Here is a 27412-nt window from a genome sequence, read left to right on the forward strand (position 1 = left end):
GCCCAGCCACCTCTAGCTCTGAGTTTTCAGAGAATGTCTGTTGGTTGTACATCTTTTTAGCCCCATACATCTTCTGCTTGATCATCTATAAACATGCATGTTCTGTTCTTCCAAGCAGAATATGATCCATTCAAGGACAGATATTCACTCATTCATTCATTCATTCAAAAAGCGTGTATCAAACATGTCTCCTTGTGTCACAGACTGTGCTAGATGTAGAGAATGGTGAACAAGTCATGAGCCTGCCCTCATAGAGCTCAATCTAATGGAGAGGCAAGTAAACCGACAATTACACATAGTGTGTTAAGTATTAGAAAGTGTTAGCATGAAATAGAAAGCTTTTTAAGCCAGAGATACTTGTACCCTGAAGCTGTATAGAAAAACCTGAGCACACAAGAGCACATATTTGCTTTTCTGATAAGAGAGTATATTGCATTCATCAGACTGATCCAAAATGGTTAAGAACCACTGATCTAAACTGAGATATGTAGAAGGAGTTATAGTTATTCCAAAGAGGAGGATGAGGGAAATGCATTCCAGGCAGAGAGAACATGTAAAGATCTGGAGGTAAAAAATACCTTGACCTGTTCTGGGAACTATAGGAAGTTTAGTCTGGCTGGAGCTCAACAAGCAAAGGGGAGCCCCTGAAAGATTTTAAGCAGGTGAGGGATGCATCGTATTTATTCTTTGGAAAGATCACTGTGGCTATACTACAGAGAATGGGTAGGGGTTAAGGGTACAAAATAGGAGGTTAGGTGATCAATTAGAAGACTGCTGCAGTAAATCAGTTGAGACATGACGATAGCCTAGACTAAGGGACTGTATCTTGAACTTCTTTGAATCCTTAGACTCACCTTAGGTCCTTGTACCTAGGAGTCTCTGATAACCATACAGAGCCTAGGACAGCAAGCAATCCGATACCCCAATTAGGTACAAGTGTCCAGATTATAGTACAGATGCTAGCAAGCACTCTATGTGTACAACTGAGCTCTTTATAGGAGGAACCAGGACTTGAGGAGTAAAAGGGGAAATCTTTCCCTATTTCAGAAGACTTAGAAAGTCCAAGAAATTTCTGGCTCATCTTCCAAGTCATTAGTATTAACCTAACCCTGTCATTCAAGAATGAGAAAGGAATAGTAGATTAGTTAGTCGGTCTCTCTGAAGAACCATAGCTACACCACAGATCACCCCTACCAAGTTTTATGTCCTTAAAGGGAAGAAAAGGGTGAGGTCAAGGACCCTTGTTATAGAATTATTTTTCACTCCAAACTTGAATCCTTACTGTTACAATTTAGTCTAATGTTCTGGGTAGAAAGAAAACAGAGGATCCTCATCCTTTGCACAACAATCGTTCGTGTGGGTTAAGATGATTATTAAACTTTCTTCCCTCTGATCTTTGTCTCAGTCTAAGTCCTAATGTCTGGTTTGCCAACTAAATTGGCTAGAGTCACACATTAGCCTCACATGAGAGAAAGAAATGCCCTGCCATTCCTTGAATCCAGCAGATGAGTGATCTGGGCTACTTGACTGCAGAAGGCTGTAAAAGAATGACATTGCCGGCCCTGCCTTTATTCCAGAGCTGTATGAGAATCGAAGGAGACACTGGGAGGATGAGAGTTGTGACAGCAGAACCAGCAGAGCTGCAGTGATGGATAACACCCCATCATCTACCCTCCCTGGAATTTCACCCCTCCTCTACCTGGAAAGGTCTTTCTGATCAGCCAGAGGCACATGGAGAACCCAGTCAGGAAGTACATGTCTGTATCTCAACACAGATGTCTCAAATCAGCTCTAACCACCCTCAGGTAGGCAGGTGTCACAGTCACCCCTCACATCTACAGAGTTTGGGAACTATGAAGTGTTCTACAAATGAGAGTGAACTTCATTAAGCACCTATTTTCTACTGGGTGCCTTAAGCGAATTGCCTGTATTTGTTTCCTAGTTACTATTATTATTATTATTATTCCAGCCACACAGATAAGAAAACTGAGGATCAGAGAGATTAAATGAATGCTCCATACACCTATTAAGTGCTGGAGTCAGGACTGGAACCCTGGTCCAAAGCCCTTTCCATAATAGCACACTATCTCCCAATACAAGCTGTAGCATTACCATGCTTGTGTTTAACATTAGCAAAGTGGCCTCCACATTACCAAATCCAAACCTCTTCTATGCACCTTCATAAACTATTTTTTTCATCAATGGTAAGATCCTATTTGAGTTTCAAGGCTGAGCTAAGTAAGCCCAGAGAAGTCTTCCCCAAACTAGCTTGGTCAAAACTCCTTGGTAAAGGGGGCTGGTGGGTGGCTAAGTAGCAATCTCTCTTCCTAGGCACTACTACAATCCAAACCACTTCTTCTTGAAAAAAAATCACCACTTTCACATCGGAACAACATATTAGACATTACTACTGCACCCCTCACCCCAAAATCTGGGTCTCTTAAGCCAGAAAAGGATCTGACTTTGATGTGATATGTTAGAGACAGGAATGAGAAACCCTAGGTCACCACCGCTTCAGCCCAAAGGAAATTGAGTCTGGAAGAAAGCCACTTGGAAGGCAAGGCCCCAGGCAGCCTCAGATACTTCCAGATCATTTTACTGAGCTATTTTGCCCAATCCCTGGCTCTTCAGAGGCAAAATTTCCAGAAACTAGACCTTATCTACTCCTCCTCCTTCTCCACAGCCTCTTAAAGGCCCATTTTGTTCAAAGAAAGAATTCAGTTCCCTCGTGCCCCACCATCACCACCTCTCTGCCCCACTGCCTCAGATTAGGTCTTGCTGAGCTGCATGTTATGAAAAGTTCTTCAAAGGCATCAATACATCATATAAGCACCAGAACAAAGACATGAGCCAGAGCCTGGCAGGCACTGGCATGCAGTCAGGGTGAAACAAAGATCCTATGGGATGAGTGTGTGCTTGGGAGGTAAGCAAGCAAGACATCCTTCACTTTTGTGCTTTATGGATCAGCAGTGTCCATTCAAATTTTAAGCCCTTTGCCTCTTACCCCCAGCATATTCCTGACTTCTCCTCCCTATCCTATTGCTATCCATGTGTTCAAAGACACCAGGTGAATATCAGCCTAAATCTAATAAAACTTGGACAATAACTCTTTATCAAACAAAAATCTAATCAGTCACCATTGATAGTAAAATAAAACTAAAGAGTGGGCCCACTCACATCCCATCATATCTGGGATGGAAGCTCTAAAGTGTCTTAGCCATGACAGTGGGCATAAGACCCTTAACTCACATATTTTTTAGACCTGAGTTTCTATAACACCATAAAATGAGGGCTATTTTTAAAGTATTTGGATGATATATAGGTCAGGGACCCATACAGAGTACAATTACTATAGTACACAGAACCAAAGTAAAGGACATGATAAAAAGAGACTAGGATCTTTTGGAGAAATTGCTTCCCTTGGGATGGAGGAACTGGCTGTGGATAAAAATAACAAAACAGGTATCTCACGTATTCTATAGCCATAAGAGAAGATGGGCAGTCCACAGCACTGCTGGCCTTTCAGGTCTCTCTCGTCACACTATGCCAAAAGAAGTGGAGGACAATCAGGTTCACTATCTATGCCAGTTTGAAAATATTACATACCCCAGAAAAGCCATGTTTTTAATCCTGATCCAATTTTGTGGGAACAGCTGCTTCTTTTAGTCCTGATTCAATACTGTATGTAGAAGCTTTTGACTAGATTATCTCCACGGAAATGTGATATACTCAATTGTGGGTGTGATCTTTTGATTAGATGAAGATGTGATTCCACCCATTCCAGGTGGGTCTCGATTAGTTTCCTGGAATCCTTTAAAAGAGGAAAGATTTTGGAGAGATTCAGAAACAACAAAGCCGGCAGAGAGAGAGAGAGCTAATTCAGACGCCAACACCTGGAGAACAGAGACACAGATGTTTGGAGATGCTTGGAGCCCAGAAGATGTCACCATGAGATGCTGAGCAAGTCAGAACTTGGATAGAGTTAAGGGAAGCCAAGAGATGAAAGCCAGCCCTGGAGAAGCAAAGTGAGGAACCCTCACAGAAACAGAGGCTGAAAGCAATGGAGCCTAGGAGCAGAAGACGAGCAGATGCCAGTCACATGACTACCCAGCTGACAGAGGAAGTTCCTGACCCATCGGCCTTTCTTGAGTGAAGGTAACCTCTTGTTGGTGCCTTAATTTGGACACTTTTACTTCCTTAGAACTATAAACTTGTAACTTTATTCCCCTTCATAAAAACTGTTCCATTTCTGCTATACTGCATTCCAGCAGCTTTCAAATTAGAACACTGTCCATCTCAGATCTTCTCACAGGCTAGATGGATTTGGACACTCTCCAGTAGGCACTTAATCTAGTCCAGGATGGTCATGGAAGACCTTCCTGAGGAACTGATGCTTAAGCAATAATGAAGGATAAATAGAAATTAGGCAGGCAAAGAGGCAAGGAGGAAGAACACTGCAGGAAGATAAATAGTAATTTTTCTTAAAATACACATACCAAAAAATAATATTCAACTGTATACATTAAATGAACTCATTTATGTTAAAATATATATTTTATATATGTATGTATTTATAAATACAAAATCTGAAAGGATAAAAACAATAGTTTTATCTAGATGTTATAGTACATGTAATTTTTTAGTTTTTTCTTGCTCACATTTTCTAATTTTTTTTCTGTGATGATATATATAAACAGTATTTAAAGGATGAATGGATAGAAGGGTGGATGGTTACCAGATTCAACAGAAGGCTTGGGCTGGGCATCACATTAGTCTGCTTTCTTCTCTTAATTCTCCCCTCCCTTCTATTACTAGAATCTAAGGTGCTATCTCAGAAGCACCTTTTCTCCCCATTTCTAACGTCACCTTGTTTTAGCTTAGACTACCTCAGAGGTAAGTTCATAAGCAAAATGTAGACCAACACTACAAGCAGATTCCTCTGTCAACACTAAACTTTCCAAACCACACACAGAGAATGACTGGCAGGGTTATTTTTTGAAGTTCCAGCTAAAGAACTATTACAGACATGATGAATTATTTAAAAAGGAAAAGAGATGGATGGAGGAGAAAAAAAAGAAAAACCTGGCTAGCAGGGTTTGAGACTGCTCCAAAGGGAATATGGCTCAAAATTTCCAGGTAGTGAAATTAGCTGGTTTTCCAGGCCACATTGTGAATCCTGGCCCGAGGCCCAGTGTGAGGTAACAGTGGCTTGCTCCACTTAGCAGAGGCACAGCTCTGAGTTGAGACCAGCTACTTCACATGATGGGCTAAGAGGAACGCACATGTGAGGGACTTTCAAAACACAAGTGCCAAGTCTCTTCCAACAAGAACCATTCTTGCCGATGCAGAGGCTGTGAGCCACGTTAGGAAAAATTTAGAGCTCATTCGGCTAAAATGTGCTTGCACTCAGCTTACAGTGGCTCTCCACGTGATTTTGACATGCTGAAATTTTAGAACACATAGACTACATTATTTTACCTCTTTTTCCCTCATGGAGAACAAGTGGATGAGAGGCTACATTTACGACTGGCCTGGCTGAGACTCTAGTTTCATCAAGTCCTCCACAGTGCAAAGCACATTATCTGGCACAGAGAAGCTGCTCATTGTAGGCTTCATAGATTTCCCTCTTACCCTCATGCCACCACCCACGACATTCTTCCAGGGGGCCTGCAGCCCCGTAACTGTGTATTATTGTTTGCTCTCACCATACCTGTGAACATTGCGCAAAAGTAGGGACTGCAGGCTGCTAGAACCACACGGTGGGCTTCGATCTCAACATCTTCTGCCACAATCATCACGTCACACAACAGCTGCTTACTGTAAGACACCAATGAGGGAACAGGATGGGTCACAGTATGAACAACACCCACCTCAGCTATAAGGGGTATACAGACATGCTCTACCTTAAGTTAGGCCAGGGAATGGACTCACTGACTTTTCTAAGTCCCGGATAAGCCTGATATTCATGCTTTCTTTCCTTGAAAGAGAGATTCAACTACTTTGTGGCTACAAATTTGTCTTTGCATCTCCACCTCCCAACTCCTCTCTGACTAAGGCATAGGGAGAGAGCAGCTCAGGAAGTAGTAGAAAAAGCTTTGGGCTGTCAGTCAAGCAATTGAATGAATGTCAAGGAGCATGAGCATCCTGAGGAGTGCCACCAGTGAGAACAAGTATTCCCCAAGGGATCCAATGCATACAAAATACTTGCAGGGGGCAAGCTAGATTTCAAGGACTTAGGTGTTTCTTCTCCCATCCAGATCTAACACCATCACCAAGAAGACTTTGCCTGCATATATAGTACTCCCTAAGAACCCTGGCCAAGCTCCAATCATTGCAGATATACAGGATACTGTAATTGCCTTTTTACCCCACCACATGACAAACTCAAAAAGGGAATTATCTTGTTTAGTGTTATATCCTAGACACTAGCTACATGCCTGGCACAAAGCAGGTCCTAAATTTTTTACTAGATGAATAAATGAATGACTGAATGAGTTCAATCCACACTCATAGATGGAACAGATCTTCGACTATTTTGGAAATAGAATGGGTACAAGAAGACCCTGTCCACCAAAGAATTTTTCCTCTACCAGCCTTCCATGTTCTCAACATGCCCATTATTAATAGTTAACATTTACTGAGTTATATATGCCAGGCACTGTTATAAGCAATTCTTTTGCATACTATTTCATTTAATCCTCCCTATAACCTGTGAGGGAAGGCTATTGTTATGCTCCACACTGCAGATGAAGAAAGTGAAGCCCAGAGAGGTTAGGTAAATTTCCCAAGGTCACACAGAAAGGAAGAGGTAGAGACAGGATTTGAATGCTGGTAGCTGAAAACCAAACCCCATGCTTTTAAATTCTATGGTATCCTAACCACCATCTTTGGATTAAACGGAGAGAAGACAAGCAGATTTCAAATGTGACCCACTAATAATGGCTACTTAGTACACTAAACTATCTTAAGAAGTCTGAGGCCATAACTGGTATATCAAAGTGTTGAGACCAATTAATGAATCTGCAACAGTTGACAAATGGAAGAGAATCTACTAATTTGCCATCTCTGGTATACCAGTCCAGGTTCACTGATCAGAAAAATGGGTTCATAAAACCTAAGAAGGCTGGAGTTGCAAATACCCTTACAGATCATCTGGTCTATGAGTCGAAGAGACTTGTCCAAAGCCACAGAAGCCTGAATCTTGTATCTAGTTCCTCTAACTCTGGATACAGTGCTCCTTCACTGTAACACAATGCCTCGTGATTGGTTAATGCTTAGAATGGGAAGACAGATTAACTCTAATAGGGAGAGATGGTCAAGAAAAGTTCAACATATGGAATAAGGCACAGTGAGAGGGCTCTTGGAAAGGGACCTCTGGACACCAAGATGCAAAACCTGGACTGCAGAACCTACACACCCACTTGATCAGAATAAATCAACTCAACTGAGAACAGAACTGGCTCTCCTCCTAACTGGCTACCAGACCATAGACAAACAACCTCACCACAATCTTACCTGTTTTAGCTGCCTTTGAGACATATATCATGGGGACGAATAAAGGAATTGTAGATGCCACGTGGGACCACTGTGGTCAAAATTTGTTGTAAAAATTGATTCCTAGTATGAACAGATTCATCTTGGACATTTTTACTACCATTAAGGATTTTAGGGAGGAAATGGCATTATCACTGCTATTTAAGGGTTACCAGTACGTTTTGGTAGCCAGTATTTTAATAAGGAAACTCTTTACACAGATGGATCAGAAATACTGGGCAAATTTTCAATGTTAAGTATTGAACAAGCAAGCATCAGAGTGGGATATCTCGCACAGACCCAGAGGAGCTGACAGGTCTTGAACAAATGTGAAAGGGACCAGAAAGAAAGGATAAAGAAGATAGAGAAACCACTTAAGCAAATGACTGAAAGCAGTTCTGATGGTGGAAAGTGTACCTCAAAGCCAGAGAAACTGTAACCCTGGAAAGGAACTAAGAGAAATATGCCAAAATATAAGGTGTGCTTTCCTTGGAGGTGAGGAAACTACCTGCAAACTGGAGACATCTCTGTGCACCCATTCCACATGGGGAATAGACAGCTCTGGAAGTACTAGAGGGCTCATGAGCACTCACGTTCCAATACCAGGGATCTTATGGGATCCTTCTTTTCTGAGCTATCACACTACTCCAAAAGACAATTTTGAAGAGATAGAAGCAGAAATATACCCTTTTTGATTTGTAGAATGCTGTAGAGTTGTTAGGAAGGTGCTTGAGCCCTAGAATCAAAATGACCTTCATCCAAGCCTCTTCCCTGCCACTCTCTAGCTATGTAACCCTAGCAAGTATAAAATAGTGTCATAGAGTTGAGATGTATTATAAATGAGATATTACATGCAAAGAAATCAGCGTAGTACTAATAGTAAGCATTCAGTAAATATTAGCTTATTTCTTTTCTTTATTTCCTACCAAATTTTTTTCCACTAAATATTTTATGTAAGATTAGAGGATCAGTGTTAGACACGTTAAGTTGAGATGCCTATTAGCATCTATTTGGGGATATCAAGTGGGCAAGTGAATAGATAGATCTAGAATTCAGAGGATAGTTCAGGTAGAAAATGATTACAAAATTGGGGGAAAGAATAAGAACCAGCAAAGAAGACTAGGAAGCAGCCAGCAAAACAAGAGGAAGACCAAAAGAGAGTGCTGTCCAGGACGCCAAGTAAAGAGAGGGCAGCATGGAGATAAGAATGATCAACTGGGTCAAATATTGCTGACAGGTAAGATAAGGTGAGGGCAGCTAGGCTGGACAATTAGGCAAGAAAATGAAATAAAAGGCATGTAGATTGGAAAAAAAGTAAAACTGTTTCTACTCACAAATGATATGATCATCGTATATAGGAAATCCTAAGGAATTCACTAACAAACTATTAAAACTAACAAGCAAATTCAGCAAGGTTGCAGGATACAAGATTAATATTAAAAATCAATTTTATTTCTATACACCGGCAATGAACAATAAAAACATGATATTATAAAAAATTCCATTTATAATGGCATCAAAAAGAATAAAATAATAAAAGACATGCAAAGCCTATACTCTAAAACTATAAAACATTATTGAAAGAAATTAAAGACATAAATAAACGGAAAGTCCTCCCATGTTCACAAGTCAGAAGACAATATTGTTAAGATGGCAATAACCCCTAAATTAATCTGTAGATTCAATGCAATCTTTATCAAAATTCCAGCTGGTAAGCTGATCCTAAGATTCATATGGAGATCTGAGATACTCAGAGCAGTTAAAATAATCTTGAAAAAAAATAAAAACAAACTTGAAGGATTTATACTTTCCAATTTCAAAACTAACTACAAAACTTCAGTAATCAACACAGTGTGGTATTGGCACAGGGATAGATATAGATCAACAGAAAAGAACTGAGAATCCAAAAATAAACACTCACATTTACAATCAATTCGTTTTTTTATAAGGGTGCCAAGATAATTCAATTGGGAAACAACAGTCGTTCACAAATGGTGCTGAGACATCTGGTTAGCCACATGAAAAAGAATGAAGGTAGATTTCTACCTCAAACCATATAAAAAAAGTAATTAAAAATTATCAAAGGCCTAAATGTTAGAGTTACAGCTATAAAGTTCTTAAAAGAAAGCACAGGCCTCAACAACAAAAAGACAAGCAACCCAATTAAAAAATGGACGAAAGACATGAATATACATTTTTCCAAAGAGGAAAATACAAATGGCACAAAAGCATATGAAAAGATGCTCAACTTCAGTAGTTTTAAGTAATACTTAATTTGTAAGTAGTTAAGTTTTAATACAAATCAAAACCACAATGAGATATCAACACACACCTACTAAATGGCCATTATTAAGAAAACAAAACCACAAAATTACAAGTGCTGGATGTAGAGAAATAAGTACACTTATCCACTGTTGGTGGGAATGTAGAATGCTGCAGTCTCTCTGGAAGGCAGTTTGGTGATCCCTGCCATATGATCCAGCAATCCCGCTACCAGGTACTTGGAAGAACTGAAAGTAGGGACACAAACGGACATTTGCAAACTGATATTTATAGCTGCATTATTCATGATTACCAAGAAATGGAAACAGCCCAAATGTCCATCAATGGATGAGTGGATAAGCAAACTGTCATATATAAATATGATGAAATATTACACAGCTATAAAATGGAATAAAGTCATGACACATGCAACAACATGAATGAAACTTGAGGATGTTATGTTTAGTGAAATAAGCCAAAAACAAAAGGACAAATACTATATGGTCTCACTACTATGAACTAACTATGATGAGTAAACTCTGAGAGTTAAAGTTGAGAACACAGGTTATCAGGAGATAGAAAGAGGGTAGACATTGGGCATTTGATGCTAAAGGAGTACAGAATGTTCAACAGGATTGATTGTAAAGATTCTAAAATGGATAGCACAATCCTATCTGATGATAGCACAATAATATAAGTACACTGAATGAAGCTGAGTGTGAGTATGGTTCAGGGAGAAGGGGTGGGGGCAGGTATAACATCAGAAGGAAAGATAGAGTAAAAACTGAGATGGTATAACTTAGGAATGCCTACAATGAACAATGATGGTGAGTAAATGTACAAATATCAAAACATTTTTGCATGAGTAAGAACAAATGAATGTCAACATTGCAGGGTGTTAAAAATGGGATGGTGAATGGAAAAAATACAATCAACGCAAACTAGGGTCTCCAGTTAACAGTAACATTGTAACATTCTTTCATTAACTGTAACAGATGCAATACACCAAAATTAAAAGTCAATAAGCGGGAGAGATAAAGGAGGGGTATGGGATTCTTGGTGGTGTTATTGTTTTATCATGGTTCTTTTTTCCTCTTCTTTCTTTGTGGAAGAAATGGAAATGTCCTCATATAGACCATGGTGGTAAATACATAGCTATCTGATTATACTTGGAGTCATTGACTGTACACTCAGGATGGATAATATGGCAAGTGAATAAAACTGTTTAAAAAATAAACAGATAGGAATACAAGGGAACTTCCTTAAAATGATAGAGGGAATATATGAAAAACTCACAGCTAATATCATCCTCAACGGGGAAAAATTGAAAACTTTCCCCCTAAGATCAGGAACAAGACAAGGATGTCCATTATCACCACTATTATTCAACATCGTGTTGGAGGTTCTAGCCAGAGCAATTAGACAAGAAAAAGAAATACAAGGCATCAAAATTGGAAAGGAAGAAGTAAAACTATCACTGTTTGCAGACGATATGATACTATACGTCGAAAACCCGGAAAAATCCACAACAAAACTACTGGAGCTAATAAATGTGTACAGCAAAGTAGCAGGTTACAAGATCAACATTCAAAAATCTGTAGCGTTTCTATACACTAGCAATGAACAAGCTGAGGGGGAAATCAAGAAACGAATTCCATTTACAATTGCAACTAAAAGAATAAAATACCTAGGAATAAATTTAACTAAAGAGACAAAAAACCTATACAAAGAAAACTACAAAAAACTGTTAAAAGAAATCACAGAAGACCTAAATAGATGGAAGGGCATACCGTGTTCATGGATTGGAAGACTAAACATAGTTAAGATGTCAATCCTACCTAAATTGATTTACAGATTCAATGCAATACCAATCAAAATCCCAACAACTTATTTTTCAGAAATAGAAAAACCAATAAGCAAATTTATCTGGAAGGGCAAGGTGCCCCGAATTGCTAAAAGTATCTTGAGGAAAAAAAACGAAGCTGGAGGTCTCACGCTGCCAGACTTTAAGGCATATTATGAAGCCACAGTGGTCAAAACAGCATGGTATTGGCATAAAGATAGATATATTGACCAATGGAATCGAATAGAGTGCTCAGATATAGACCCTCTCATTTATGGACATTTGATCTTTGATAAGGCAGTCAAGCCAACTCACCTGGGACAGAACAGTCTCTTCAATAAATGATGCCTAGAGAACTGGATATCCATATGCAAAAGAATGAAAGAGGACCCGTATCTCACACCCTATACAAAAGTTAACTCAAAATGGATCAAAGATCTAAACATTAGGTCTAAGACCATAAAACAGTTAGAGGAAAATGTAGGGAGATATCTTATGAATCTTACAATTGGAGGCGGTTTTATGGACCTTAAACCTAAAGCAAGAGCACTGAAGAAAGAAAGAAAGAAATGGGAGCTCCTCAAAATCAAACACTTTGGTGCATCAAAGAACTTCATCAAGAAAGCAGAAAGACAGCCTACACAATGGGAGACAATATTTGGAAACGACATATCAGATAAAGGTCTAGTATCCAGAATTTATAAAGAGATTGTTCAACTCAACAACAAAAAGACAGCCAACCCAATTACAAAATGGGAAAAAGACTTGAACAGACACCTCTCAGAAGAGGAAATACAAATGGCCAAAAGACACATGAAGAGATGCTCAATGTCCCTGGCCATTAGAGAAATGCAAATCAAAACCACAATGAGATAACATCTCACACCCACCAGAATGGCCATTATCAACAAAACAGAAAATGACAAGTGCTGGAGAGGATGTGGAGAAAGAGGCACACTTATCCACTGTTGGTGGGAATGTCAAATGGTGCAACCACTGTGGAAGGCAGTTTGGCGGTTCCTCAAAAAACTGAATATAGAATTGCCATACGACCCAGCAATACCATTGCTGGGAATCTACTCAAAGGACTTAAGGGCAAAGACACAAACGGACATTTGCACACCAATGTTTATAGCAGCATTATTTACAATTGCAAAGAGATGGAAACAGCCAAAATGTCCATCAACAGAAGAGTGGCTAAACAAACTGTGGTATATACATACGATGGAATATTATGCAGCTTTAAGACAAGATAAACTTATGAAGCATGTAATAACATGGATGGACCTAGAGAACATTATGCTGAGCGAGTCTAGCCAAAAACTAAAGGACAAATACTGTATGGTCCCACTGATGTGAACCGACATTAGAGAATAAACTTGGAATATGTCATTGGTAACAGAGACCATCAGGAGTTAGAAACAGGGTAAGACAATGGGTAATTGGAGCTGAAGGGTTACAGACTGTGCAACATAACTAGATACAAAAACTAAAAAATGGACAGCACAATACTATCTAATTGTAATGTAATTATGTTAAAACACTGAATGAAGCTGCATCTGAGCTATAGTTTTTTTTTGTTTGTTTGCTTGTGTTTTTTGTTTTTTTTCCTTTTTTATATATTTTTTATTTTTTATTTTTATTATTTTTATTTTTTTCTCTATATTATCATTCTATATCTTTTTCTGTTGTTTTGCTAGTTCTTTTCCTAAATCGATGCAAATGTACTAAGAAATGATGATCACACATCTATGTGATGATATTAAGAATTACTGATTGCATATGTAGAATGGAATGATTTCTAAATGTTGTGTTAGTTAATTTTTTTTAATTAATAAAAAAAAAATAAACAGAAAGATATAAGTGCTGAAGAAGGTGTGGAGAGAGAGATATACCTAGTCACTGTTGGTAGGGAAGTAGAATGATACAGCCCCTCTGGAGGACAGTGTGGTGGTTCAAAAGAGGCTAAGTATAGGGTTGCCATATGATCCTGCAAGCCTGTTATTATGTACATACTTGGAAAAAATGAAAGCAGGGACATGAATAGACATTTTCACACTGGTGTTTATGGCAGTACTATTCATGATCTGAAACGGATGGAGGTGGCCTAAGGGTACAACAACTGATGAACAGAGGGGCAAACTGTGGTGTATATAACATATGATGGAATACTGAGTGGCTGAAGGAAGGAATTAAGATGTGAGGAATGCAACTAGATGAATGAAACTTAAGAATATTATATTGAGTTAAGTAAGCCAGAAATGAAAGGACAAATATTGCATGATCTCACTAATATAAACTAACTATAAAGAGCAAATTTTTTTATTTTATTTATTATCCCTGGGAACCATATCTCACATTTGTCAGGGAGACTTAAACCCCTAGGAGTCATGTCCCATGTAGTGGGGAGGGTAGTGAGCTTATTTGCAGAGTTGGCTTAAATTGAATCTGAGAACATAGGTTATCAGGGGATAGAAAGTATGAAAGGTTGAGCAATTGATGATTAAGGAGCACAAAATGTTCAATGAAACTCACTGTAAAGATTTCTAGATTGTAAGCTCTTACAGCAGTCACATCTGTTCCTGAGTTTTTAACTGCTGTTTCTAAATTCTGAGATGCTGTGCTCTTTGTGTATAACCTGGTAGTTCCCTGGAACTCTGGATATCTGTGTGACATTTGAGACTCAGGGATAGAGTTCTGAAGCTCTGAAAGTAAGCATTGCTCTATACAGCAACTGTTAAAGATGCTGAAAAAGAGATCAGACTTCAATTAGAGATATGAATGAAACAGACATGGTTAGGATGAAGGTAAATCAGAATACAGGGTAAAAGATGATAATGTCTGTATTTTAAACCTCAACGTCTGTGTGAGATCAAAGAAAGAGATATTTGGTGCCAAATTTAAAATTTTTTTAGCACACTATCTAATTTAATATGTCTGGTCAATTAATTTAAATAACATGTTTTCATGAAACCCAGAATAGGAAATGAGATCTTGTTATTCTTTACAGGTTAATGTAACACCCTAATACATTCCATGGGGCAGAAAATAAAAATGTATTTGCAAAGTGCCCTTGAAGGACTAGGGAGATGTGGAAATATTAAACTTCCCTACCTGGGGAATACCTGATATTCACACAAGCATTAGAAACTCCAAATTTAATAAGCCAAGCCCTGGATCTTGAGACTTGCCCTTATGAAACTTATTTCTACAATTGTAAAGCTAAGCCTTATAATGATGCCTAAGAGTCACCCCAAGAGAACCTCTTTTGTTGCTCAGATGTAGCCTCTTTAAGCCAACTCTGCAAATAAACTCACTACCCTCCCCACTACAAGGGACATGACTCCTAGGGGTTTAAGTCTCCCTGACAAATGTGAGATATGATTCCCAGGGATAAACCTGGCCCTGGCATTGTGGGAATGAGAATGTCTTCTTGACCAAAAGATGGAAGAGAAATGAAACTAAACAAAGTTTCAGTGGATAAGAAATTTCAAATAGAGTCAAGAGGTAATTCTGAAGGTTACTCTTATATAAGCTTCAGCCAGATATTGCAAATTGCCACAGTATGCCAAGTCCTGACCAACAGTATTCCTGAAAACCCTAAAGAATACCCTGGGCTCTATCTAAAACTCTATAAAAAGTTTTTCTTAGTAAAGTTTATATTTTCAGAAACTCAAGGCCTTCAGATTGTTCCTATGCCAGATAAACCCTGAGACCCAGAGGTACCAGTCTATCCAAGAACATTAACCAGTTTCATTTCTCTACTCATAAGGCTGACACCCCTTTACAGCATGAAGAAGTTAAAAGGGTCATTGCTCAGATATCCCTGAAGATTACAATAATGGTCAAATGTAACTGAGAAATTAGGATTTAACAAATGATTATGATTACTGACTCACTATATAGATATTCCTTTTTAGTTTCTAGTGTATTAGAATAGCCAGGAGGAAATACCTGAAATTGTTGAACTGTAATCCAGTAGCCTTGATCTTTGAGGACTGTACAACTATATAGATTTTTGTTGTGTGACTGTGTGATTATTAAAACCGTATGACTGGGTGGGCCACGGTGGCTTACTGGCAGTTCTTGCCTGCCATGCTGGAGACCTGGGTTCGATTCCTGGTGCCTGCCCATGTAAAAAAATAAATATTTAAATAAAAATAATAATAAAAAACTTTATAACTGACACTTCCTTTATCCAGTGTAAGGGTAGATGAGTAATAAAGACAAAAATAATAATAATAGGGGGGATAAGGAGTTCGGGATGTTTTGAGTTTTCTTTTTTATTTTTATTTCTCTTTTGTGGAATAGTAAAATGTTCTAAAATTGACTGTGGTGATGAATGCACAATTATATGATGATACTGTGAGCCACTAATTGTAAACTTTGGATGGATTATATGATGTGTAACATATCTCAATAAAATTACATTTGAAAAAAGAAAGAGAGCATAGGCATAAGTTTTCATGCCCTCGGATTAAGTAGTGGTTGATATTATCTGACATCAAAAGCACAAACAACAAAAGAAAATAAATACATAAATTAGAACATTGAAATTTGAAACATGTGTGCTTCAAAGGAGAACAACAACAAAAAAAATGAAACGGCAACCTCCAGAATGGGAGAAAATGTTTGCAAATTATGTATCTACTAAGAGGCTTGTATCTAGAATATATAAAGAACTCTTATCTGAATATTAAAAAGACAACACAATAAAAACGAGCAAAGTATTTAAATAGGTATTTCTCCAAAGAGGATTTACAAATGGCTAATAACTCCATTTAAAGATGTTCAACATCATCAATCATCAGAGAAATGCAAATCAAACCCACAATGAGATATCACTTCACACCCACCAGATGGCTGTAATAAAAAAGGCAGATGATAAGTGTTGACAAGGATGTGAAGAAATTGGAACCCTTATACTTTGATGGTGAGAATGTGAAATGTTGCAGCTGTTTTGGAAAACAGTTTGGTAGTTCCCTAAAAGAATAACCATAGAGTTACCATTATGACCCAGCTGTCCCATTCCTAGCTATATACCCAAGAAAATAAAAGCATATACACAAACAAAAATGTGTATTAATATACACAAATGTTCACAGTAGCATTATTCATAATAGCCAAAAGCGGAAAAAACTCAAATGTCCATCAGTGGATGAATGAATAAATAAAATGTGGCCATATCCAAACAATGGAATATTATTTGGCAATAAAAAGGAATGAAGTACTGATATACACTATATGGATGAAACTTGAGATTATGCTAAGTGAAAGAAGCCAGTCACAAAGGACCATATATGATCTCATTCACAGGAAATATTTAAAATAAGAAATTCATAAAGACAGAAAGTAGATTTGTGGTTGCTTAGGATTAGGGGGTGGGTGGAAAGAAGGGTGACTGCTAAAAAGTACAGGGGGTTCTTTTTGACTGATGCAAATGTTTTCAAATTAGATTATGTTGTTGGATGTGCAATTCTGAGAATATACTAAAAGCCATTGAATTGTAACTTTAAATGGGCAAATTATATGATATATAGATTATATCTCAATGAAGCTGTTATCAAAAAGTTAGGAAAAAATAAATTAAATAATTAGGATGGTTTCTGGTTAGAAAACAAGCTTAAATAGTGTGTCTTGGTAATTCTTAGAGATTTAATATGTTGGAAGTTTTTTGTTTGGTTTTAAAAAATATTTTTATTGAGGAAACATCACACATACACAGTCCATCCACAGTATATAATCGATGGCTCACAATATTATCACATAGTTGTGCATTCATCACCATGATCATTTTTAGAACAGTTGCATCACTCTAGAAAAAGAAATAAACAGAAAAAATTTATACATCCCATACCCCTTACCCTCCCTCTCATTGACCACTAGTATTTCAATCTACCCAATGCTTTTTTACCCCTTCTTCCTCCCATTATCTATTTATTTATTTTTCATTACTTCTTTACTCATCTGCCCATACCCTGGGATAAAAGGAGCATCAGACACAAGGTTTTCATAATCACTTGGTCACAATGTAAAAGCTATATAATTATACAGTCATTTTCAAGAATCAGGGCTCCTGGAATACAGCTCAACAGTTTCAGGTACTTCCCTCTAGCCACTCTAATACACCATAAACTGAAAAGGGATATCTGTATAATGCATAAGAATAATCTCCAGGATAATCTCTCGACTGTTTGAAATCTCTCAGCCACTAAAACTTTATTTTGTCTCAAATTCCTCTCGTCCCCCTTTTGGTCAAGAAGGCTTTCTCAATCCCATGATGCTGGGTCCCAGCTCATCCCAAGAGTAGTGTCCCACATTGCCAGGGAAATTTATACCCCTGGGAGTTATGTCCCATGTAGGGGAGAGGACAGTGAGTTCACCTGTTGAGTTGGCTTAAAGAGAGAGACGACACTGACCAACAAAAGAGGTTCTCTGGGGGTGACTCGGGTATAATTATAAGTAGGCTTAATTTCTCCTTTGCAGGAATATGTTTCATAGGGTCAAACCCCAAGATTGAGAGCTCACCCTATTGACTTGTTGTCCCCACTTCTTGTGAGAATATCAGGAATTCCCCAGATACGGACATGCAATATTTCCTCCTTTCTCCCCAGTTCTCCAAGGACACCTTGCAAATACTTTTTTATTCTCCATCCAAATTGTTCTGTAATATATTAGGGCATCACACTAACCTGCACAAACCAACAAGATCTCATATCCTATTCAAGTTTCCATGTACTTTTGGAATTCAACTAAACTGACCACACAAATTAGACAATGCACTAACCAAAATGTAAATTTTGCATGAAATAAACATCTCTTCCTTTGGTCTCACAAGTTGGAGTTTTAAAATATAGACCATATCATCCTTTGCCCTGTATTCTGATTTACCTTAGTCCTATTAGATCAGTTTCATTCATTTCTCTAGTTGAAGTCTGATCCCTTTTTCAACGTTTTTAACAGTTGCTGTATGGCGTAACTCTGACTTTCATAGCTTCAGCATTCTAATTATATTGGAAATGCTATGTACAGAATTCTAAACAGGCACAATGAGAGAATTACACTCATCTATTCTCTTTTTTTTAAAATAGAGAAGTTGTGTGTTTATAGAAAAATCATGCATAAAATACAGGGTTACCATATACCACCTAATTATTAACACCTTGTATTGGTGTGGTACATTTGTTATAATTGATGAAAGCACATTTTAAAAATTGTACTATTAATTATAGTCCATGATTAAACTTAGGGTTCACAATTTGTGCTACATAGTTCCATTTTAGCATTTGTTTATTTTTATTGTACTGCCATAAAGCCTAAAATTTCCCCCTTTTAACCATATTCAAATATAGAATTCAGGGCTGTTAATTACATGTGTAATATTATGTTACCATCACTGCCATCCATATCAAATCTTTTCTATCATCCAAAATACAAACTACGTACATTTTAGGACTTAACTCTCAATTCCCTACCCCCACCCCATCTCCTGACAACCAATATTTTAGACTCAGAATCTATATATGAGTTGGCCTATTCTAATTAATTCATGTCAATGAAATCATACAATATTTGTCCTTTTGTATCTGGTTAAATTCACTTTTGTATCTGGTTTATTTCACTCAACATGATGTCCTCAAGGTTCATCCATGCTGTCACATGTATCAGAACTTCTTTCCTTTTTATGGTTGAATAATATTCCACTGTGTGTATACACCACATTTTTTATATTCATTCATATATTGTTGGACATCTGGGTTGCTTCCATCTTTTGGTAATTGTGAATAATTCCACTATGAACTTCAGTGTGAGACATTTGTTTGAGTCCCCTTGTGCCAGTTTGAGAGAATATATGTACCCTAGAAAATACATGTTTTAATCCTAATGCCATTTTGTAAAGGCAGCTGTTTCTTCTAATCCCTATTCAGTACTATATGTTTGAATCTGTAATTAGATCATCTGCCTAGAGATGTGACTCAATCAAGAGCGGTTGTTAAACTAGATTAAGTGGAGATATGTCTCCACCCATTCAGGTGGGTCTTGATTAGTTTACTGGAATCCTATAAAAGTGGAAACATGTTGGAGAAAGCCGGAGAATCTGAGGGAGCAGAGAATGCCACAGCACCACAAAACGGATAGTCCACCAGCCAGCGACCTTTGGAGATGAAGAAGGAAAACGCCTCCTGGGGAGCTTCATGAAACAGGAAGCCAGGAGAGAAAGCTAGCAGATGATGCTGTGTTCACCATGTGCCCTTCCAGCTGAGAGAGAAAGAAGCCCTGACTATATTTGCCATGTGCCTTCTCACTTGAGAGAGAAAACCTGAACTTCATCAGCCTTCTTGCACCAAGGTATCTTTCCCTGGGTGCCTTAGATTGGACATTTCTATAGACTTGTTTTAATTGGGACTTTTTTTGGCCTTAGAACTGTAAACTAGCAACTTATTAAATTACCTCTTTTAAAAGCCATAGCATTTCTGATATATTGCATTCCAGCAGCTGGCAAACTAGAATACCCCTCTTTTCTATATAACTGGAAGTGAGATTGCCAGATCATTGATAATTCTATGCTTAATTTTCCAAGGAACTGCCAAACTATTTTCCACAGCAGCTGCATCATTTTACATTCCCATCAAGAATAAATGAATGTTCCATTCCGGTTCAAGATGGCAGCTTAACAACGTGCACATTTTAGTTTGTCCTCCAGAACAACTACTAAATAACCAGAAACAGTACAGAACAGTTCCTGGGGCCATGTCAGTGACAGGACACACAGTGTACCCCAGTCTGGATCAGCTGGACTGGCTGCGAGTCCCTCCAGAACTGTGAGTTCCCCAAACGTGGTGGCTGGCACCCCTCCCCCAAAGGCTGCTTCCCAGAGGGGAAAGAAAAGAGACTTTACCAGCAGCAGGGGCTGAGTCCAACCAAATGCCAACTGTGGAATTAATTAACAAATTCTGACTACTAAAAATAGGCCCCCAGCTTAGGTGAACTTGATCAAAGTGGAGGTTGCTCATTTTTGCCCCAGTGCCAAGGGGGCAGGACTGACAGAAAAAGGGGGGGAAAAAAAAGAAGGAAACAGAGGTTTTGTGGCTGTGTATCTATGAAGGCTTGACTGCCTCTGGATACAGCGGCAGGACTTTTCAGGCTGCAACTGCCCCAGGCATAGGCAGAAGTGAGCTCTTTTGGGGGCCTATCTGGAGCCTGTGCCTTCCCCAGGGGAGGGGTGAAGCCCTACCCAGGTGGAATCCCTCCATCAAGGAATTCAGACCCCAGGGCTTGGTAATTTGAAGCCATTAAAACCAGCCTACAACCTCTCCTCTGTCCCAACCACGCCCCCCGCAGGGAGAGTCTGCCAAAGTTAAAGGTACCGCATCATCTTATACTGGTGGGATCTGCAGTCAGACAAGCGCCACATACTGGGCAGGATAAGAAAAACAGAGTCCAGAGACTTCACAGGAAAGTCTTTCAACCTGCTGGGTCTCACCCTTAGGGAAAACCGATGCAGGTGACTCTTTCCTCCTGATAGGAGGCCAGTTTGGTCTGGGAAAATCTGGCTGGGGTCTATAATATCTAAGTAGACCCTCCTAAGTGTGTGGGGGGGAAGGCACCACTCAAGCAGGACAAGACACAAGAAAACAAGAACTGAAAAATTCTCCTCTGTTAAACAAAACTTAAGCTAAAGGTCCAGATAAAGCTGAATGGAATGTCAAAGAACAGATAGACAACAAATTCATCCAGCAAGAAAACCCTAGATAAAATAAGTGAAAGTAATCTCCAGAATAAACTAATCAAGGTAATTAAATGCCTAGACACCAGCAAAAAATAACAAATCACACTAGGAAAATTGAAGATATGGCCCAGTCAAAGGAAGAAACCAACAATTCAAATGACATACAGGAGCTGAAACAATTAATTCAGAATATACAAACAGACATGGAAAACCTCATCAAAAACCAAATCAATGAATTGAGGGGGGATATAAAGAAGGCAAGGAAAGAACAAAAAGAAGAAACTGAAAGCCTGAAAATACAAATCACAGAACTTATGGGAATGAAAAACACAGTAGAAGAGATGAAAAAAACAATGGAAACCTACAATGGTAGATTTCGAGAGACAGAACATAGGATTTCTGAACTGGAGGACGGAACATCTGAATTCCAACAAGAAACAGAAACTATAGGAAAAAAAAGGAAAAATATGAGCAGGGACTCAGGGAACTGAAAGACAATATGAAGCGCATGAATATACGTGTTGTGGGTGTCCCAGAAGGAGAAGAGAAGGGAAAAGGAGGAGAAAAACTAATGGAGGAAATTATCACTGAAAATTTCCCAACTCTTATGAAAGACTTAAAATTACAGATCCAAGAAGTGCAGCATACCCCAAAGAGAATAGATCCAAATAGACATACTCCAAGACATTTAATAATCAGAATGTCAGAGGTCAAAGTAAAGAGAGGATCTTGAAAGCAGCAAGAGAAAAGCAATCCATCACATACAAGGGAAGCCCAATAAGACTATGCTCAGATCTCTCAGCAGAAACCATGGAGGCGAGAAGACAGTGGAATAATATATTTAAATTACTAAAAGAGAAAAACTGCCAGCCAAGAATTCTATACCCAGCAAAACTGTCCTTCAAAAATGAGGGAGAAATTAAAACATTTTCAGACAAAAAAATCACTGAGAGAATTTGTGACCAAGAGACCAGCTCTGCAAGAAATACTAAAGGGAATACTAGAGACAGATATGAAGACAGAAGAGAGAGGTGTGGAGAAGAATGTAGAAAGGAAGACTATGAGTAAAGGTAAAAAGAAGGTAAATTAGATGTGACATATAAAATCCAGAAGGCAAAATAGTAGAAGAAAGTACTATCCATGCAGTAATAATACTGAATGTTAATGGATTAAACTCTCCAATCAAAAGACATAGTCTGGCAGAATGGATTAAAAAACAGGACCCATTAATATGCTTTCTCCACTCAAAGGACATGAGGCCAATGACACAAATGGACATTTACACACCAATGTTTATAGCAGCATTATTAACAATTACCAAGGGATGGAAACAGCCAAAATGTCCATCAACAGACAGTTGGCTAAACAAACTGTGACATTTACATAAGATGGAATATTATGCAGCTGTAAGACAAAATAAAGTTATGAAGTATGTAACAACATGAATGGACCTTAAGGACATTATGCTGAGTGTGATTAGCCAGACACAAAAGGACAAATACTGTATGGTCTCACTGATATGAACTGACATTAGTGAATAAACTTGGAATATTTCCTTGGTAACAGAGACCATCAGGAGACAGAAATAGGGTAAGATATTGGGTAACTGGAACTGAAGGGATACAGATTGTGCAACAGGACTGAATATAAAAACTCAGAAATGGACAGCACAATATTGCCTAACTTTAATACAATTATGTTAAAACACTGAATGAAGCTGCATATGAGAATGATAGAGGGAGGAGGGCTGGGGCATAAATGAAATCACAAAGAAAGATAGACAATAAAGATTGAGATGGTGTAATCTAGGAATGCCTAGAGTGTATAATGATAGTGACTAAATGTACAAATTTAAAAAGTGTTTTTGCATGAGGAAGAACAAAAGAATGTCATTACTGCAGTGTGCTGAAAATAGATGGTACTTAATATTTTAAAATTTCAACCAATGTGTGAGACTAAAGCAAAAAATGTTTATTTGGTACAAATCTATACTTTGACTAGTGCATCTCCTAATATAACTTATGTAGATAGTTGACTGAACACCTTAAGTACATGGAACTCTGTATAGGACATGAGATTTTGTTGGTTTGTCCAGGTGATGCCCTGATGAATCCCAGAGTGATTTGATCAGTGAGTGGAAAAGTATTTGCAAAGTCCCCTTCGGGGAATGGTGAGAATAGGGGAAAACTCAACTTCCCCAAGTTGAATTCTCGATATTCTCACAAGCAGTGTGGACAACCAAAGCTATAGGCTGAGCGCCCAATCTTGGGGTTTGTTCATATGAAACTTAACCCCACAGGGGATAGGTCAAACCTACTTAAAATTAAGCCTAAGAGTCACCCCCAAGAGAACCTCTTTTGTTGCTCAAATGTGGCCTCTCTCTCTAGCCAACACAGCAAGCAGACTCACCACCCTCCCCCTGTCTACATGGGACATGACTACCAGGGGTATGGATCTCCCTGGCAGCGTGGGACAGAAATCCCAGAATGAGCTGAGATTCAGCATCAAGGGATTGGAAAAAACTCTAGAATGACCTGAGACCCAGCATCAAGGGATTGAGAAAAACCCTAGAATGAGCTGAGACTCAGCATCAAGGAATTGAGAGAACCTTCTCGACCAAAAGGGGGAAGAGTGAAATGAGACAAAGTGTCAATGGCTGAGAGATTCCAAACAGAGTCGAGAGGTTATGCTGGAGGTTATTCTTATGCATTAAGTAGATATCACCTTGTTATCCAAGATGTAATGGAGAGGCTGGAGGGAACTGCCTGAAAATGTAGAGCTGTGTTCCAGTAGCCATGTTTCTTGATGATGATTGTATAATGATATAGCTTTCACAATGTGACTGTGTGATTGTGAAAACCTTGTGTCTGATGCTCCTTTTATCGACCTTGTCAACAGATGAGAGGAACATATGGAATAAAAATAAATAATAGGGGGAACAAATGTTAAAATGAATTTAGTTTGAAATGTTAGTGATCAATGAAAGGGATCAGTAAGGGGTATGGCATGTAAAATTTTTTTTTTCTGTTTGTTATATTTTTCTGTTGTCTTTTTATTTCTTTTCTGAATTGATGCTAATGTTCTGGGAAAGGATCATGATGATGAATATGCAACTATGTGATGATATTGTGAATTGCTGAGTGTATGTGTTGGGAATGTTTGTGTTTCTTGTAACTTTTTTAATTAATAAAAAATTTTTTAAAAAACAATAAATGAATGTTCCTATTTCTCCATATCCTCTCTAACACTTGTAATTATCCATCTTTTTAAATAATGGGTGTAAATGGTATCTCATGATATTGATTTGCATCTTCCTGATAGCTAATGATGTTAAGCACCTTTTAATGTGCTTTTTTGGCCATTTGTATATCTTTGGAGACATGTCTAGTTAAGTCTTTTTACCACTTTTTAATTGGGTTGTTTGTCTTTTTGTTGTTAAGTTGAAAGATTTCCTTATATATTCTTGATATTAAACCTTTATCAGATATGCAGTTTCCAAATACTTTCTCACATTTTGTAAGTTGTCATTTACCCTCACAGTAAAGTCCTTTGAGGCACAAAAGTTGTCCTTATTTTGATGAGTCCTCATTAATTTCTTTTCCTTGCCTAATTGCTCTGGCTAGAATTTCTAATACAACACTGAATAACAGTGGTGAAAATGGTATCCTTGTCTTGTTCCTGACCTTAGATGGAAAGCTTTTAGTCTTTCACATTAAGTATGATGTTAGCTGTGGGTTTTTCATTTATGCCCTTTATAATGTTGAGGAAGTTTCCAACTATTACTAGTTTCTATAAAAAGAAAGGGTGCTAGATTTTGTCAAACGCTTTTTCTGCATTAACTGAGGTGATCATATAGAGTATTTTCCCCTTCATTCTTGCCTCTCTTTTTCTATGTCAGTATAGCTAAAGATTTATCAATTTTATTGCTCTTTTCAAGAACCAACTTTTGGTTTTGTTGACTCTATTTTTGTCAACAAAATAGTAAATTGTTTTTTTCTATTTCATTTATATTTATTTAATTTTATTTATTTCTATAATCTTTGCTATTTCTTTCCTTCTGTTTGCTTTGGGTTTAGTTTGCTCTTCTTTGTCTAGTTCTTCCAATTTTGAGGTTACATCTCTGATTTGAAATCTTCCTTCTTTTTAATGTAATCATTTAGAGGTATGTGTTTCCTTCTCAGTACTGTCTTTACTGCATCCCATAGGTTTTGGTATGATGTCATTTTCATTAGCCTCAAAATATATCCTAATTTATGATTTCCTCTTTATGATTTCCTCTTTAAACCACCTGTTGCTTAAGAGTATGTTGTTTAATTTCTACATATTTGTGAATTTTCTAATTAACTGTCTCTTATTCCATGTGGCCAAAAAAACATACTGTATAATTTCAATTTTTTTTAATTTATTGAGACTTGTTTTGTGACTCAACATACGGTCTATCCTGAAGAATGATTCATGCGCACTTAAAAAAAAATGTGTATTCTACCTACGGCAATGTATAAGATTCTACAAAGGTTCCATGCACTAGGGTAACTTTCCAGAAACCTACAACCTCCAAATAGGTCCCTGGACCAGATAAGTATTGAAATGCAGAGAGACCAGCCTATCAACTAGTTCCATTCCCCTATTCCATATTATATATGGAATTCCATATAATTTTTTCCAACAGCCCCTTTCAACATGAAAAAGTTAGAATGGCCATAGCCCAAATAACCTGGGAGAAAGATCAAAGGTGATGATGGCGTTATACAGAGAAGGTAGGGTTTAACAAATGAGTATGATTGCTGAATCATTATATTGATATTTCTTTTTGTCTCCAGTACATTGGAGCAGCTAGAAGTAAAAACCTACAATTGTGGAATTGTAACCCATATCAAATTCTGAAATCTGCTCTACAACTAATTGTTGTGATGTACTTTGAAATGTAGTGCCTTTTTGTAAATATGTTCTTTTTCACAAAAAAAAGAAAAAAAGGAGTAGTATAACAGAGAAGAGAGGATTGAACAAATGAATGACTGCTGAATCATTATATTGATATTTCTTATGGTCTCCAGTGTCTTGGAGCAGCTAGAAGAAAAAAGAAAACTTGTGGATCTGTAACCAATACCAAAATTTAAAGTCTGCTCTATAATTACCTGTTAAAATGTACTTGTAGTGCTCGCTTCAGCAGCACATATACTAAAATTGGAACAACACAGACAAGATAAGCATGGCCCCTGCACAAGTGTGACATGCAAATTAGGGAAGCGTTCCATATTTAAAAAAAAACGTACTTGTAAATTTATTGCTTTCTTGCATATATGGTATATATCACAATAAAAAATGTAAAAAACAAAGAATGCATATTCTGTTTTGTTGGATAAAGTGTTCTATATATGTTTCTGTTAGGTCTAGTGGGTTTTGAGTATAGTTCAAGTGTTCTATTTCCTTAATGATCTTCTGTATAGATATTCAATCTGTTATTGAATGTGGTATATTAAGGTTTCCTACTATGAATGTAGAACCATCTATTTCTCCCCTCAAGTCTGTCAGTATTTCCTTCATATATTTTGGGGCTTTGCTGTTAGGTACATATATATTTATATTGTTAAATCTTCTTGTTGAATTGACCCTTTATCAGTGTATAATGACAATCTTTGTCCCTTGTAACTGTTTTTTACTTAAATTCTATTTTATCTGAGGTTAGTATAACTACCTCAGTTCACTACATACATGATATATTTTTTCCATCCTTTCACTTTCAACATACTTATGCATTTAAATATAAGGTGAGTCTCATGTAAACAGCATATAGTTGGGTCATGCTTTTTTATCCATTTTGCACACACACCTTTTTTTCAGTTGTTACAAATTTATCTTTGTACATTATATGTCCAAAACCATATTTTTATTATTACTTTTTATGTATTTGCATTTTAGCACCTGTAGGAAGTAAGAAATGGAGTTACATAACAAAAAGTACAATGCAATAATACTGACAGTTATTGTGCTAGTTTGGAAGGATGCATGTCCCCTAGAAAAGCCACGTTTTAATCTAAATTCCA

The 27412-nt window shown here is 37.6% G+C and overlaps 1 protein-coding gene and 1 non-coding gene across 12 annotated transcripts in view; one reads left to right on the forward strand and one right to left on the reverse strand.

Annotated features, from left to right (window-relative positions):
* The window catches only part of KLHL3 (kelch like family member 3), a 382736-nt gene that overhangs the window by 128151 nt on the left and 227173 nt on the right, over positions 1-27412 (reverse strand). For 10 of the 11 annotated variants that reach the window (XM_077138539.1, XM_077138537.1, XM_077138538.1 and 7 more), the window contains one exon: positions 5711-5817. In XM_077138539.1, the coding sequence (XP_076994654.1) occupies positions 5711-5817 (107 nt within the window). Of the gene's footprint in view, positions 1-5710; positions 5818-9935; positions 10002-27412 lie in introns of those variants that run through there. The other variant, XM_077138544.1, reaches the window with a different exon arrangement.
* Positions 26523-26629, forward strand: LOC143665099 (U6 spliceosomal RNA). Its single transcript, XR_013166773.1, has one exon. It is a non-coding gene; the product is annotated as a U6 spliceosomal RNA (small nuclear RNA).

This window comes from Tamandua tetradactyla, chromosome 20 (assembly GCF_023851605.1).
Source record: "Tamandua tetradactyla isolate mTamTet1 chromosome 20, mTamTet1.pri, whole genome shotgun sequence".
NCBI lineage: Eukaryota > Metazoa > Chordata > Mammalia > Pilosa > Myrmecophagidae > Tamandua > Tamandua tetradactyla.